The 13,712-nt window shown below is 39.3% G+C and overlaps 1 protein-coding gene across 2 annotated transcripts in view; it reads left to right on the top strand.

Annotated features, from left to right (window-relative positions):
• ABCC4 (ATP binding cassette subfamily C member 4 (PEL blood group)) overlaps positions 1 to 13,712 on the top strand; it is a 256,495-nt gene that overhangs the window by 45,509 nt on the left and 197,274 nt on the right. For both annotated transcript variants that reach the window (XM_075199901.1, XM_075199902.1), the window contains exons 7-8: positions 1,112 to 1,237; positions 3,183 to 3,432. In XM_075199901.1, coding sequence (XP_075056002.1) covers positions 1,112 to 1,237; positions 3,183 to 3,432 — 376 coding nt within the window. The remainder of the gene's footprint in view (positions 1 to 1,111; positions 1,238 to 3,182; positions 3,433 to 13,712) is intronic.

Raw genomic sequence — 13,712 nt, 5'->3', positions numbered from 1 at the left:
TTTCTGCCTCCAAGACTTCTCCCATGTCGTTGAACATTATGGACTTTATACCTTCCCACATCCAGTTAGACTCTCCAAATGACTTCAGTGTTGTAAAAACTCCTTAAAAACCCAACTGTTAATCAAAGCCTACCAGTTTTCCATTTAACTCCACTTTTGCTGGCTCAGTCTCTCTATGCCCACATTTTTATTTACTTGTCACACCATTCTTGCCTCTGCCTCACCCATCCTCATTGTATTGTAAGATCTGATAAGCTGGACTCTACCTTCTCCTATTTTCCTGTCTGTTTCCACATTGTCAACCTGTGCATCCTTGTTTATTGCCTCCTGTATCTTCTTTACAACACAGTGTTATGCTTCTTGGACGTTCAGTGGTTTGCCTGTTGGTCCTCTTTGTAATATACTCTACTTCCCCACTGCAGATTTTTGTGGCACCGTATAAATAAACAAGAATAACTGGAAGAAATAAATTGCATGCCATTAACATCTGAAAATATCTACTTTCATATCAGTGTTCCACTTTTCTGCTCTAGTCGATAGTGCTCATTTTTTAATGTTGCATTTAGGTGGAAAATTTGTGACAAACTGTTGCCAACCAATCACATTTGGTTTCATTGTCTAATTAATGCACTAGACATCTAGTTAAAAGGCAATTGCTGATTGGTTGCTCTGGTTCAGTGCACATTTTGCACCTAAATACAATTTTAGTAAATGGGATCTATTTGGAGCAAAGTAACAGTTTCAATCACAAGACTCGATCTATTAAAGAAGCTCATTCAACAGCACCTAATCTACAAATGAAAAGTCTTCATTGTGCCTGGAAAATTATTTTTTCTTGACAATTATATGCAACACAATGCAATACAATACCATCTATTGCCTATGCTATGGAAGCGACAAGTTTCAATTTACAAACTGTTATTGCTATATGTAGTATGAGACTATAGCGCCATTAGAACAAAACACTAAATATAAAGAAGCTAAACCAGTTTTTCCAATTGCATAAAGTGCAGTGTTCAGGTATAATTAAATCCTTAACAAAATAGATGTTTGGGTACAGGTGTAAGTATGCATTTGCTTTTTTTATGTCTTCTATAACTATTATTCTTAGGGGCAAGACAGCAGCCTTCACAGACACCAGGATTCGAACCATGAATGAAGTAATATCTGGGATGAGAATAATAAAGATGTATGCTTGGGAACAGTCATTTACAGAGCTGGTCAATGACATAAGGAAGTAGGTTATTTTGAGCTTCATATACAGTTTATCTTGTCATTATTTTTATTTCTTTACCCTTTCTACTATGTGCAAATTCATATTGAGCTGGACCACATATCCTTTGTGTGCACTATGCTGCCGTTCACAGGTGTACAAGATATGTTGAGATGGCTTCATTGTCCCAGACTGCTATAAAAAATCTTATATTGCCATTTCCACTCATAACCATTAGAAAGTCATATATGTATCTAAAATGTGGTGGTGTTACCATGGCTTTCCACTACAGCTTTATTAAAAATCATAGTGTAATGGAAGATGTTCTCAAAATTCAAATTATTATATAAATATTATTTTGGGTGATCTTTTAATTTTTGCTGAAAGGTATGACTTATTGGCTAATTAAGTAGAGATTCGATTTTTAAGATCTCATAATTTTCAGTTCTTTCCAATCATATGTGATCCAGTTTATATTGGGCAGATCTGATTAACCATCCCAGCCCAACATTTGTTGAAAATTAAAGTCCAAACATTCAGCCCTTATTGACAAACATACTGGTAAGTTAATGTTGGTATTTTAGAGAATTTAGACTGTAATCACCACTGGGGCAGGGCTGATGTGAATGATTAAAACATTATCTGTACAGCGTGTTGGTAATCATATTAGATAACACAGACAATGACTTCATAGACAAAATATGACCGAACATGACTTTAACGACATTAAAAAATCCAGACTTTTTAATGACGAGAACTATCCGACTGTCTTCTGAAAGATCCTGATCAAAAGTAATAACAGCACTGCGTTTTGCAGTTATTGAAAATGTCAATATGAGACGTTTTTAAAGCGGCAGTGTTGGCTGTCATGTAAGGTAAGTGTAACGGTTAGGGTTAGCCCTAATCCGGTCCCTAACCCTAACCGTTACACTTACCTTACATGACAGCCGGCATTGCTGCTTTAAAAACTTCTCATATGGCAGTCGCCATTTTTGTGCGTCTCAACAATAAAGTCTCAATCTGGACTAACCTCTTAAATGCTGCTCCATAATGTTATGCACAAGATATTTATACTATTACTTTGAACCTATGTGAAATGTCTTTAATGCTTTCTTTTAATATGCTGGTATGTAGCACTGATGCACTTTCTGTATCTCTTGATTTTGAAAAAACCTCAATAAAATTTATTCAAATAAAAACAAAACTTCTCATATGGCGGTCACCATTTTCAATGACTGCAAAACGCAGTGCGGTTATTACTTGTGATCGGAATCTTACAGAATACAGTCAGATAGTTCTCTTCTGATTAAAAAGGTAAGTCTGGATTTTTTTTAATGTTGCTTAAGTCTTATTCAGCCATATTTTGTCTATGAACTCGTTGTCGGTGTTATCTGCACTGTTAATTAGTACCCCACCCGTACAGCGCTGTGTTATAAGTTAGCACTACCACAGTTAGTTGAAAAGATAATATGTAGCAGGTATAAAGACACTACTGCCCAACAGTGGCTGTAAAATAGTAACTCCCCCAAGGGAGCGTGGGCACATTCTTTCTCTGCAATGTGGCTTGTAATTGGCAGGTTGCAAATCCAGCAGTGACTTATTGGACTGCATTTGTGATTAACCAATGACAAACTGCATTCCACAGTACCGAATATCCCCTCATTTTGAAAGGGCTCCTAGCTTGATATATGTGAAAACAGTGATTTGGTATCATGTTTTAAGAGGAATATATCCATTGCTACCAGAACTATCTAGGAGACAAAGGCATTTTTCTTGAAGGGTAGTACAAATAATGATATACTCAACAGGTCACAATACTGCATATGGAACAAGTTATCTTAAAAACCTTACATTCTCTTTTATCCTTTATTTCAGTTAATATTAGGGATTAATTTGAAAACATTTGCTATTATTTTTGTTTCTTACTGTGTGGTCTGAATGCATTATTGTATTGATTTTATTATTGTAGGAAGGAGATATCCAAGGTCCTTCGAAGCTCTTATCTGCGTGGAATGAATTTGGCATCTTTCTTTGTTGCAAGCAAAATCATTGTGTTTGTGACTTTCACCACGTATGTTCTGCTTGGAAATGTTATCTCTGCCAGTCGAGTGTTTGTTGCAGTGTCCCTTTATAGTGCAGTGAGACTCACTGTCACTCTCTTCTTCCCCTCAGCTATTGAGAGGGTATCTGAGGCCAAAGTCAGCATAAGGAGGATTAAGGTATGTCGACTTATTTTTTAAATTCCATATTTCCTTTTGTGCTAGTTTTAAACCCTCCTAACCAGAATTCCTAATGCAAAACAGGGAAATAAACACAGGTGTATTGACAGGCAATTGAAGACACATAAGGAAAAAGTTCATATATTTTACTTAGGTTAATGGAAAACAGACACTAGGTCACAATTTAGTGCATATATTAATGTGAACTTGAAAGGTCAAAGTGCAAAACAGGGGTCAAATATTGAGTAGACTGCTTCATTCAGCAAGTGATGCTTACAGTTGATTTTGAAGGTAGGATAGGAGGATTTTAGGTGGGTGTTGAAGTTATGAAAAGTTATGAGATATTTTGGTAATATAATTGCAGCTATGTTAACCCCTGGTTACGTACTAGGTAAGGGCACTGCATACGTAAAATGATGTTCTGTCGGATGGTTTAACAGTATCTGAAATCAGGTGTAATGCTCATTGTAGTTGCTATAGTAACATTGCAGGACTCTGCAATGTCACATTGGGATAGAAGTTTAAGCATTTTGGTGTTCTTCTATTTTATCACTTAAGTCAATATGCCTATAATGTACAGATCATATTAAAGTGCACTTGGAATGGTTAGTTCTTTTTCAAAGATTTAGCAGCGAGAACCTGATTCTTGCTTGGCGACTACCAAATATTCATGAAGAGCCTATAATTTACCCTATATTAGCTTGAAATCACTGCATGTTTGAAATCCATCTGTGTTTTAATTGTTCCTGGCAGGAAATGTTGACAGACTGCATCCACAGTCACTGAGCGTCGGGTCTTTTAGCTCACCTCACTTACGCGTACCCATGATATTCAGCTGTTTTACAGCCAATCTGATTGATCTTTCCAATTTGGTCTCCCATGTATGGGAACTATATGCTGATTCCATTGAGATTGATATTATATTGACCTGCTGAATTTGTATTACCTGCTGAGTTTGTAATAATTTCCAAACTCTTGCTCTCTGAACACAGTAGGGTAGACTGTTTGTTTTGTATATTTTTATGTCTGTGATATACATGAATCAGCCACAACATTAAAGTCACCTCCTTGATATTATGTAGGTCCTGTTCATGCCACCAAAATAACGCTGACCCATCGAGGCATGGACTTCACAAGACCTCTGATGGTATCCTGTGGTATTTGGCACCAGGACATTAGAGATACTTAAGTCCTATAAGTTGCAAGGTGGGGCCTTCATGGCTCAGACTTGTTTGTCCTGCACATCCCACAGATGCTCGAACGGATGGAGATCAGGGAAATTTGGAGGCCAAGTCATCACCTTAAACGCAACCAACTGCTAGACAGGAAGAGATTGTTTCTTGTCATTATGCCCTGCGCATGCGTGCAAATTGGAACTGGAGAACGCCTCTTGTCGCTATGCGACGGAATACCAAGCTCTGCGTATGCATGCGAATAGAAACGGAGAATGTCCGGTCGCTATGCAATGGGACGCGGGCATCGCAAGGGGGCAGGCACCCGTCTAGAGGCAGAAGCAGGATGGCACCTGACAGTACGCTCTCCTCTCTTCTTAGGCAAGGCTTGTAAGGTCGCTTCCCTATCCTTCTTAAACTTGGCCAATAAGCGAGGGGCATGAATCTCTTGCACATCGACTCAAGACCTCTCCTCTGGACCATAACCCTTCCAGTCGATGAGATATTGGTGGTGACCCCTGGAAATCCGGAAATCCAAAATTTGATTGACCTCATACTCCTCCCCATGGTATGTGTTCACTGGAGACAGGGGAGCAGGTCTCTTCCCAAATCTGTCTAGCATTAGCGAGATTAGCAAAGAAATTTGAAAGACGTTATATATCTTAAGTGACGGAGGAAGGTGAAGTCTGAAGGTGACTGGATTAAAGACTTGAGTGATTTGAAAAGGTCCAATATAACGAGGAGTGAGCTTCATGGTGGAAACTCGAAGTTTCAAATTCCATGTGGACAACCACACTCTGTCCCCAACTTGAACGGTAGGAACCGGTCTACGGCGACGATTAGCACTGGACATGAAGCGTTGGGAGGATTCCAATAACTTGGGTCTAGCTTGAGACCATATTCGGAAGAAATCCTGAATGAGATTTTGCATGACCGGGAGAGCTGAACCAGGTTGAGAAAGTTCAGGTAGGAGGGGGTGGAGCCCATAGGTAAGACCACTTGTCTGGGGATGGTAGCCTGATGAGAATTTTAGACAGACACCCAACTCTTTGCAAAATGATCTCCAGAACTTGAAAACAAACTGACCTCCTCTATCCGAGATTATATACCAGGGACAACCATGAAGACGGAAAATCTCTTAGATGAAAAGATTGGCAAGAACAGAGGCTGAACAGAGGAATGAAATGAGCCAGTTTGGAAAATGTTTCCACTATTATGCAGATTGTATCGAATCCATGACTAGCTGGTAGGTCAGTGACAAAGTCCATAGTCCCTGGAATAGGGAGTGGCACCAGGGGTCCTGATGGAGATTGCCTAGGTGTCTTATGTCTGGCACAGACTCCACAGGCAGAAACATAGGCTTGCACGTCTGCCTGGATAGAGGGCCACCAATCATTCCTAGAGATTAGCGACAGGGTATTCTTGAAACCAGCATGACCGGCAAACAGAGAATCATGGGCCCACTTGAGAGCCTTGAGGCGAAGCTTCGGAGCAAAAAAAGAACGGCCAATAGGGGGAACTTTGGACGAGGTTCTAGTGAGGGCCACAATACTGGCAGGATCCAAGATAGTTCTGGGGGTGGGAGGGGGTTGGATATCGTTATCAAACGAACGGGAAAGAGCATCAGCTCTAGTATTCTTAACCCCAGGTCGAAAGGTTAAAATGAGGTTAAAGCTGGCAAAAAACAAGGATCAGCAAGCCTGGTGCGGGTTCAAACATTGAGCTGTTTGCAGATAAGTTAAATTCTTATGGTCCGTGTACAGCGTGCTCAGCCCCCTCTAACAAGTGTCTCTACTTCTCTTAGGCAGTCTTAATGGCCAATAACTCTTTATCCCTGATGCTGTAGTTTAGTTCACTATTGAAAAATGTTCTGGAACAAAAGCCGCAAAGATGAAACTTCCCATTAGAATCTCTCTGTGAAAGAATGGCTTTAATACCAATGGAGGAACCATCAACCTCAACGAAGAAATGTGATACCCCAAAACTTGAGTACTCTGGGGTGTATCTATATGTAAATATATGTTCATGTACCTTCCTGTTTAGATGTGGTTACATGTGTTACTTGTTATAAGTGTTTATAAAGATTTAAAAAAAAAAAAAAGATTTCTTGAGGAAAGTGACAGTTGGGAGTGGTTGGTGGTTGCCGGGGGTGACAGTGGGGAGTGGTTGGTGGTTGCCGGGGGTGACAGTGAGAGAGGAGTGTGATACTCCGGACCGCTGAGAGAGATTCCTGTGCCTGGATAGACTGAGAGAGAAAAATAGGGACAGAATGAAAACCGGACAAAGCGATATATAAGCAGATTAAAAGTGAAGAAAGTGTAAGAGAAGAAGTGAACAAAATGGAAGAAGAAAAAGAGAGGCGTGAGTAAAAAGTAAAGTGCTGAAAATCACTATGAAGTAGAGATATCTGTGAATACACACAACAGAGACTGTGCCTATGTACTGAGGACAGTGTGAGAGGAGAGAAAGTAGAGAGATCTATGAATACACACAACAGAGACTGTGTAATTCAGTTTATTTGGAGTGAAAAATAAATTTATGGGCCCCAACCACGTGCACCACTTCTACAAATAATTATCGAAATATATGATGTGGGTCTTAAAGTTGTATTGAGAAATTAAGTTATATATTAGTATTAGATATGTCAGTGTTATTAGTATGGTGAATTTTATAGGTTTGCCAATTGTAAATAGTTTTAATGTGACAAGATATTGTTTAAAAATAATTGTGTGCTTCTAAAATAAATATCAGAATAATTAATAATAATAAAAGAAAGTTCAGAATACACTTGTGTCATTTTAAATCTCTGGATAAATCTCCTTACCTCTCTGGTGCATAGAAAATCTGAAGTGTTAAAACCAGAAAGAGAACTATCTAATACTGGTAAGGTGCAATTTCAACTTATTATTTTAAATAACACCACGCGGGGTATTACAGAAAGGCCGAGGCAGATCAGGCTGTTGCAAAATAAGGGCAGAGGAGAATGCCCTTTTTAAAGACTGGAAGGCGATCATGATTTGGATGCCTTCTTGTGGGTAAGAGCAGTTATTCGGGAGATGAGAGAGGAGAAATCTTGGATAAAATGCTGATAATAATTGGCGAACCCAATAAAACGTTGAATCGCCTTGAGACCCAAGGCTTGTGGCCAATTGAGTATGGCGGCAAGTTGAAGGTTGGCCGGTAAGGGTGTGGAAATAAAGTTCCCTGCCGCACCTAAGTCCACGAAGGCCTAGAGGGAGACTGGGCCCTTGGAAGAATGAATGATGATATGCATCAAAAATATCAGTTTTATCCTGAGAACAGGGAGAAGACGTTCTCAGCCCTAGACCGGTCTTCCCGGCACTGACTAGGACCTTGCATTTCCCAGTCTCTTGGGGCACTGAGACAGAATGTGAGTTGAGTCAGCGCAATAGAAACATAGATGGTTCTTAAACCTTCTTTCCCGCTTCTCAAATGTCAGATGAGAATGCCCGATTTGTATGGACTCCTCAGGAGGAATAGCTGGGTTTTGAAAGGTGAGAGCCAAGCGTGGAGTAGCCCGGTGAGACTGCTCCATTCCAAAATTCGGATGTTGACCTTGGCGCATAAAGAGATGAGGTCATCAAGGTTGGCAGGTAAATCCCTAGATGGCAATTTATCCTTTATGCAATCTGCCAGCTCTTGCCAGAAAGTTGCTACAATTGCCTCATTGTTCCATTTTAGTTCTGAGGCAAGAGTCCTTAACTGAACAGCGTACTGGCCCACGGGGAGGCTTCCCCGACTTAACTTTAGAATACTGGATGCTGCAGAGGCTCATCGAACACTTTTCTGAAGGTCTCGATAAAGGAAGAGGAATTCTGCAACAGGAGGTCGTTGCGCTCCCAGAGAGGAGATGCAAGAGCTTGATCTGTGAGCAGTGAAATAATGTATGCCACATTGGCTCATTCTGAAGAAAAATTTCCAGGTGATAGTTGGAATTGGATGGCACACTGGTTGAGAAACCATCTGCATCTCTTTGGATCACCACCAAATTTGTCAGGAGGTGGAATGCGAATCCCATTAGCAGAATTGGGAGTAACTGAAGAAGATGTGCTGGCAACAGGCGTTGTGGGCATAGCAGGTACTCATGGAGGAGTCAGTTTCTGAACGGTATCCAGACGTGTAGCTAATCCCTGCGAACACTGCAGTAGTTGCCTCTAATTAACCTCCTGTTGATCAATACGTCGTCTAAGGTGCTGCAGGAGATCAGCGGCGGAGAAGGAGGATCGCAACCAACTGCTAGACAGGAAGACAGTGTTTCTTGTCGCTATGCGACAGAAAGCGATGCCCTGGGCAAGCATCTGGATCGAAACTGGAGAACGTCTATTTTAGCTATGCGACGGAATACCAAGCTCTGCATATGCATGTGAATAGAAACGAAGAATGTCCCATCTCTATGCAAAGGGACACCTATCTATTATAGCCAGCATTAACTTTTTCAGCAATTTCTACCACAGTTGCTACTCTGTGGGATTGGACCAGACTGACTAGCCTTCGCACCCCCCACACACATCAATGAATATTGGGTGCCCATGACCCTGTCGCCAGTTCACTGGTTGTCCTTTCTTGGAGTACTTTTAGAATGTACTAACCACTGCATATGAAAGGAACATTCCACAAGACCTGCTGTTTTGGAAATTATCTGACCCAGTTGTGTAGCCATTAGCAATCACAATTTGGCCCTTGTCAAAGTTACTCAGATTATGCATGGCCATTTTTCCACACATCTACTACAAGAACTGACTGCTCACTTTGCTGAGTGCACTTGCAATCAGGAAATAATACGTATGTATGTATGTATGTGTGTGTATGTATATATATGTGTATGTATATGTGTATATATATATATATGTATATATATATATATATGTGTATATGTGTGTATATATATATATATATATATATGTGTATATATATATATATATATGTGTATATATATATATATATATATATGTGTATATATATATATATATATATATATATATATATATATATATATATATATATATATAATTAGAGATGGGCGGGCTCGGTTCCCCGAGAACCGAACCCACCCGAACTTTGCCTATCCGAGTACCAAGCCGAGCAGGCTCGGATTCCAAATCGAGGCCGAACATCATCGTGACGTCGTCTGGGCTCGGTTCTCGCGATATTTGAAAATTATAAATACCTGCCTCCACAGCAATCCATCGCCATTTGACAGAGGGAGAGAGCAGGGTGTAGTCACAGGCTATATTTGGCACTACAAGTGCTTTGGGGTGTCCACCATTCTTTTGCATTAATATTTCTTGCTGTCAAAAGTCCTATTTTTCAGCAGTATCTAAAACAATTTGTAGCACTACAAGTGCTTTGGGCTCATAATGGATTCAACGCAGTCCACATATGAGCAGAATGAGCAACCAGGTTCTGTCACCAGTCCTGATGGTAGTGTTCCCAGTACGTCATCTGGGAAAGGCGATGTCAAACTACACAGTCTTTTGAAATCAGTCAAAAAAACACACACCAAAAAAAAAATTACTGTGTTGAAGGGAAAAAGTGTAACTGAGAAAAAGTTACTGCCGATAAAAAAAATAAATAAATGCCAACCTGCCATTCTACACATGCAGTGGCAAAGAAAGGATGAAGCCTTCACCTTTCTCTATTAGTGGAAGATCAAAAAATGTTACTGAGCCTTCTTCTTGTACGGACACTTGTGACAAAGCAAAACCAAGTAAGTTGGAGTCTAAAAGTGGTGCACAAGTACTGTTACGCGTGAAAGCCGAGCTGCATGAAAACAGTAAGGCATTAGAGGATAATGTATGCTCTGAATCAGAAATGACACCAATCCCTGTGGAGAGTCCATCCACCAGTGGTATGTGTAATCATGAGCATTCTGTTAGTGACAGTGTACCCATAAAGAAGGTTCCTTTCAGCAGTTCTACTGATGTGTGCCTTAACAGCCCGAGTGTAGTCGGTGATACACCAATTGAGGATGCCGCTTTTGAATTAGAAGAGGATGAGGGGGAGATTTGTGCAGGCGACGAGGGCACTAATGATGATGTTGATGATTATGATGCAGACAGATACCAAATTGCCTTTCTCAATTTCTATTTATATTCTAGACTCTATAACGGCTAAATAATTTTCTATTTTACGCCTAGTGGAGAGAGGGTCTGATGCAGACAGATACCAAACTACCTTGGTCCATTTATTTTTACTTTCTAATTCCACAGTCTATGCAGGCTGCTTTTTTTTTCTATTCAACTACAAGCGGAGGGTGTAATATACACCCAAAGACGATGGCTACATTGCCAATAATCAAAGATGGAGGCGGTAGACAACCAGGTTTGTCTGTATAATTTGCAGGCAAGTGTTCGCATTGAGGACGGCCTACCAGGGATTAAACTGTTTTTTTTTCTTAATTAGCTTTAGAATTACCTCACCTATCCAAGAAACTAGTGGAGCACTAAATTAGGTTATTTTAGACCAAAAAAATGGTATTTCTTTCAAAAAACCAAACAAAACCAAAACACGCAATGACGGTTTGGCAAAACCTAAAAACGGGGGTCAGTGAGCATCTCTAATATAAATATATATATCATGTTTTATATTATTTTTGGCACTTATTTTCAGAAACATATAAATTATGGAATAAAAAAACGGGTTCCTTTAAAAGACTTCCTTTCTCTCAGTTCCTAGATATTGGACTTTAAAGTACATGAATACAGATTTAAAACCATTCACAGTAAATTCCGGAAGTTTTTTCTCTCCCAATTATTGCATGCAAGAAGATTCTTATAATTGGCACACGTCTTGATATTTTATTATCCTCCATTCCCAGATCTCTACAAATCGCAAATGGTCTGGGTGCTTTCCATGAGGAAAGTAGATAGCATTGTGTGCTCTCTCAGATATCGAATAAATTAAATACATTTTATATACTTTCTCCTCTTAAAAATAAAAAAAATGTGTAAACTGTTTCCTGGCATCCCAAAGCAACACGCACCACAGTGTATTATCTTCTGGGTGCAGTTCAGCTACATGGTACAGGAAATTGGAGGAATGTCCCGATCACCTGTCATTGATGTGGGAAACAATTTAAAGCTTTTTTTGTGGTGAAGTGGGGTGTGGAAGGGGGTTGGGGAGGTAGAAGCCTAAAAAAACCAAAATAAATTTATACTTGCAAGACAGAATGTACAATGATTCCATAGTAGCGCTTCTGGGCAATTACGGCAAGACTCCTCGCAGGCAAACACACATATAAGAAAAATAAACCCAATGAGTAAGCGAAAGGATAAAATATGTATTAAAATTAAAAATGAAATATCCGTCTAGTAAAGTGTTTGTTTGTTTTTTGTTTTTTTCCCCCCAGCAGTCAGGTTGGGCATATTTCTTAAAATTGTAATTTTAAAAATTACATTGTTTCTTTATTTTGTGCCGTTTGAGATTTTTATGTCCAGGGGAAATTGTAATTCCTTTTCAGAATTTCATGTTATCCGTCTGTCTACTCAAATGCTTTTGCACATTCATTGGCCTTGTTTACTTCAAGGTACAGAGATAAAATCAGAGCTAGGTACTGCCTGCTGCTTTGTGAGGATACCTCCAATACACTGAAAGTCTTTGGTTTTCTTTCAATGTAATTCTTGTTTGACCCTGATTTAGCTATTATTTTATTTATTTTATGAACCTGGAAAGAGTAATCACCACTCCTTTTGTATTCAATATGATCTCCAAACTGGTGTTAAAACTGAAGCCCATCATGCACACATAAAGAATGATTGTCTTTGTGACATTAACACTTCATAAAAGTGCACAATTGTTACTTGGGTTACATTGTAAAGTTGAAAGAAAGCAAAAGTCCTTCAACTTAGCGGTGTTAAACCAGAATATGGAAAAGGAAACCCCACCATTGCAGGTACAGGCCATACTATTGGGAGTACAAAAAAACCCAATCCTTTCCTGACCTATATATGATCACATTTCTGTCTCCATTACCCTACTAATACCATCTAATAGTTATAGCTAGTCATACTATTTCTTGTGTGAAAATCTTCCTTAAGTGGAATTAAAAATGGGTTGGAATACCCCAGCACCACCTCCTTTTGGTAGAGATTTCCAATCTGTCTACCCTAGCAATGAAGAAACCCTTTTTTTGCTGAAGGTGAACCTATTTTTCTCCAGTCAAAATGGTTGTTCCCTTGTCCTTTTGTCAAGTTTTTATGTAAAACTCTTAAGAACAATGTTTGTATAGAGCTACTGTCTAATGTAATCTTTTAGAATGTAACCTCCATTTCCCATAATAAGGTTTGTCCACTGCTCAAAGCTATTAAGTCCTCTTTTGTCCTTTTTCGTGAACAGGTGGCCAAAACTGTTCCCCATATTCAAAATGTTTGCCCAGTAACTGATGCAGTGTAAAACTATTTTTGCGTTATGTACACTTGTGCCTATTTTATTAATTTCAGGATTTTATTAGCCTTTACAGCAGCTGTCTGACACGAAGTTAAGTTTTGTAGCTTACTGCCCTCTGGTATTGCTAGGGGAAAAAAATAATCTTGAATTTTCAAACTGTATCCCGTTTAATGTGTAAGTAGCATAATTGTTACCATGGCATAACCTTACATTGCTGTCTTAAATGTCATTGTCCGTTCCCTGCCCAATCTTCTAATTTGTCTAAATCATTCTATAGCACTCTGTATCCACTTCTGTGTTAATAACACTAAATAGTTAAGTGTTATCTGCAAAATATATACACCTCTACTTTCCAGGCCTTCTACAAGGTTATTTAAAGAAAATAATTAAAAAACAGGGCTCAATACCCAACTGTAACCCAGTCTGAATGTGTTCTATTAAAGTATTTCCATAGTTTTTCAATAAGCATTGTCTAAGCGATTTGTGTGGTTCCGAAGCACAAGCAATTTATTTAGCAAAAGCAAAAGTTTAGCAGTTCAATAAATAAAGTACAGTACAGCCGATATATTATACATACATTCATATGCCGCGCCCGCTGCGCTCCGCTGGTACCAGCTACAGTACTTCAGACTGTGGTCAGAGATGACTTTTTTTTCTGGTTCCAGGGAGCTGTATATAAACTTAGTGATACAGTGAAAACAA

This window comes from Mixophyes fleayi, chromosome 2, assembly GCF_038048845.1.
Source record: "Mixophyes fleayi isolate aMixFle1 chromosome 2, aMixFle1.hap1, whole genome shotgun sequence".
In the NCBI taxonomy this organism is placed as follows: Eukaryota; Metazoa; Chordata; class Amphibia; order Anura; family Limnodynastidae; genus Mixophyes; species Mixophyes fleayi.
The sequence above is the reverse complement of the archived record's forward strand: the minus strand, read 5'-3'. Positions and strand labels throughout refer to the sequence as shown.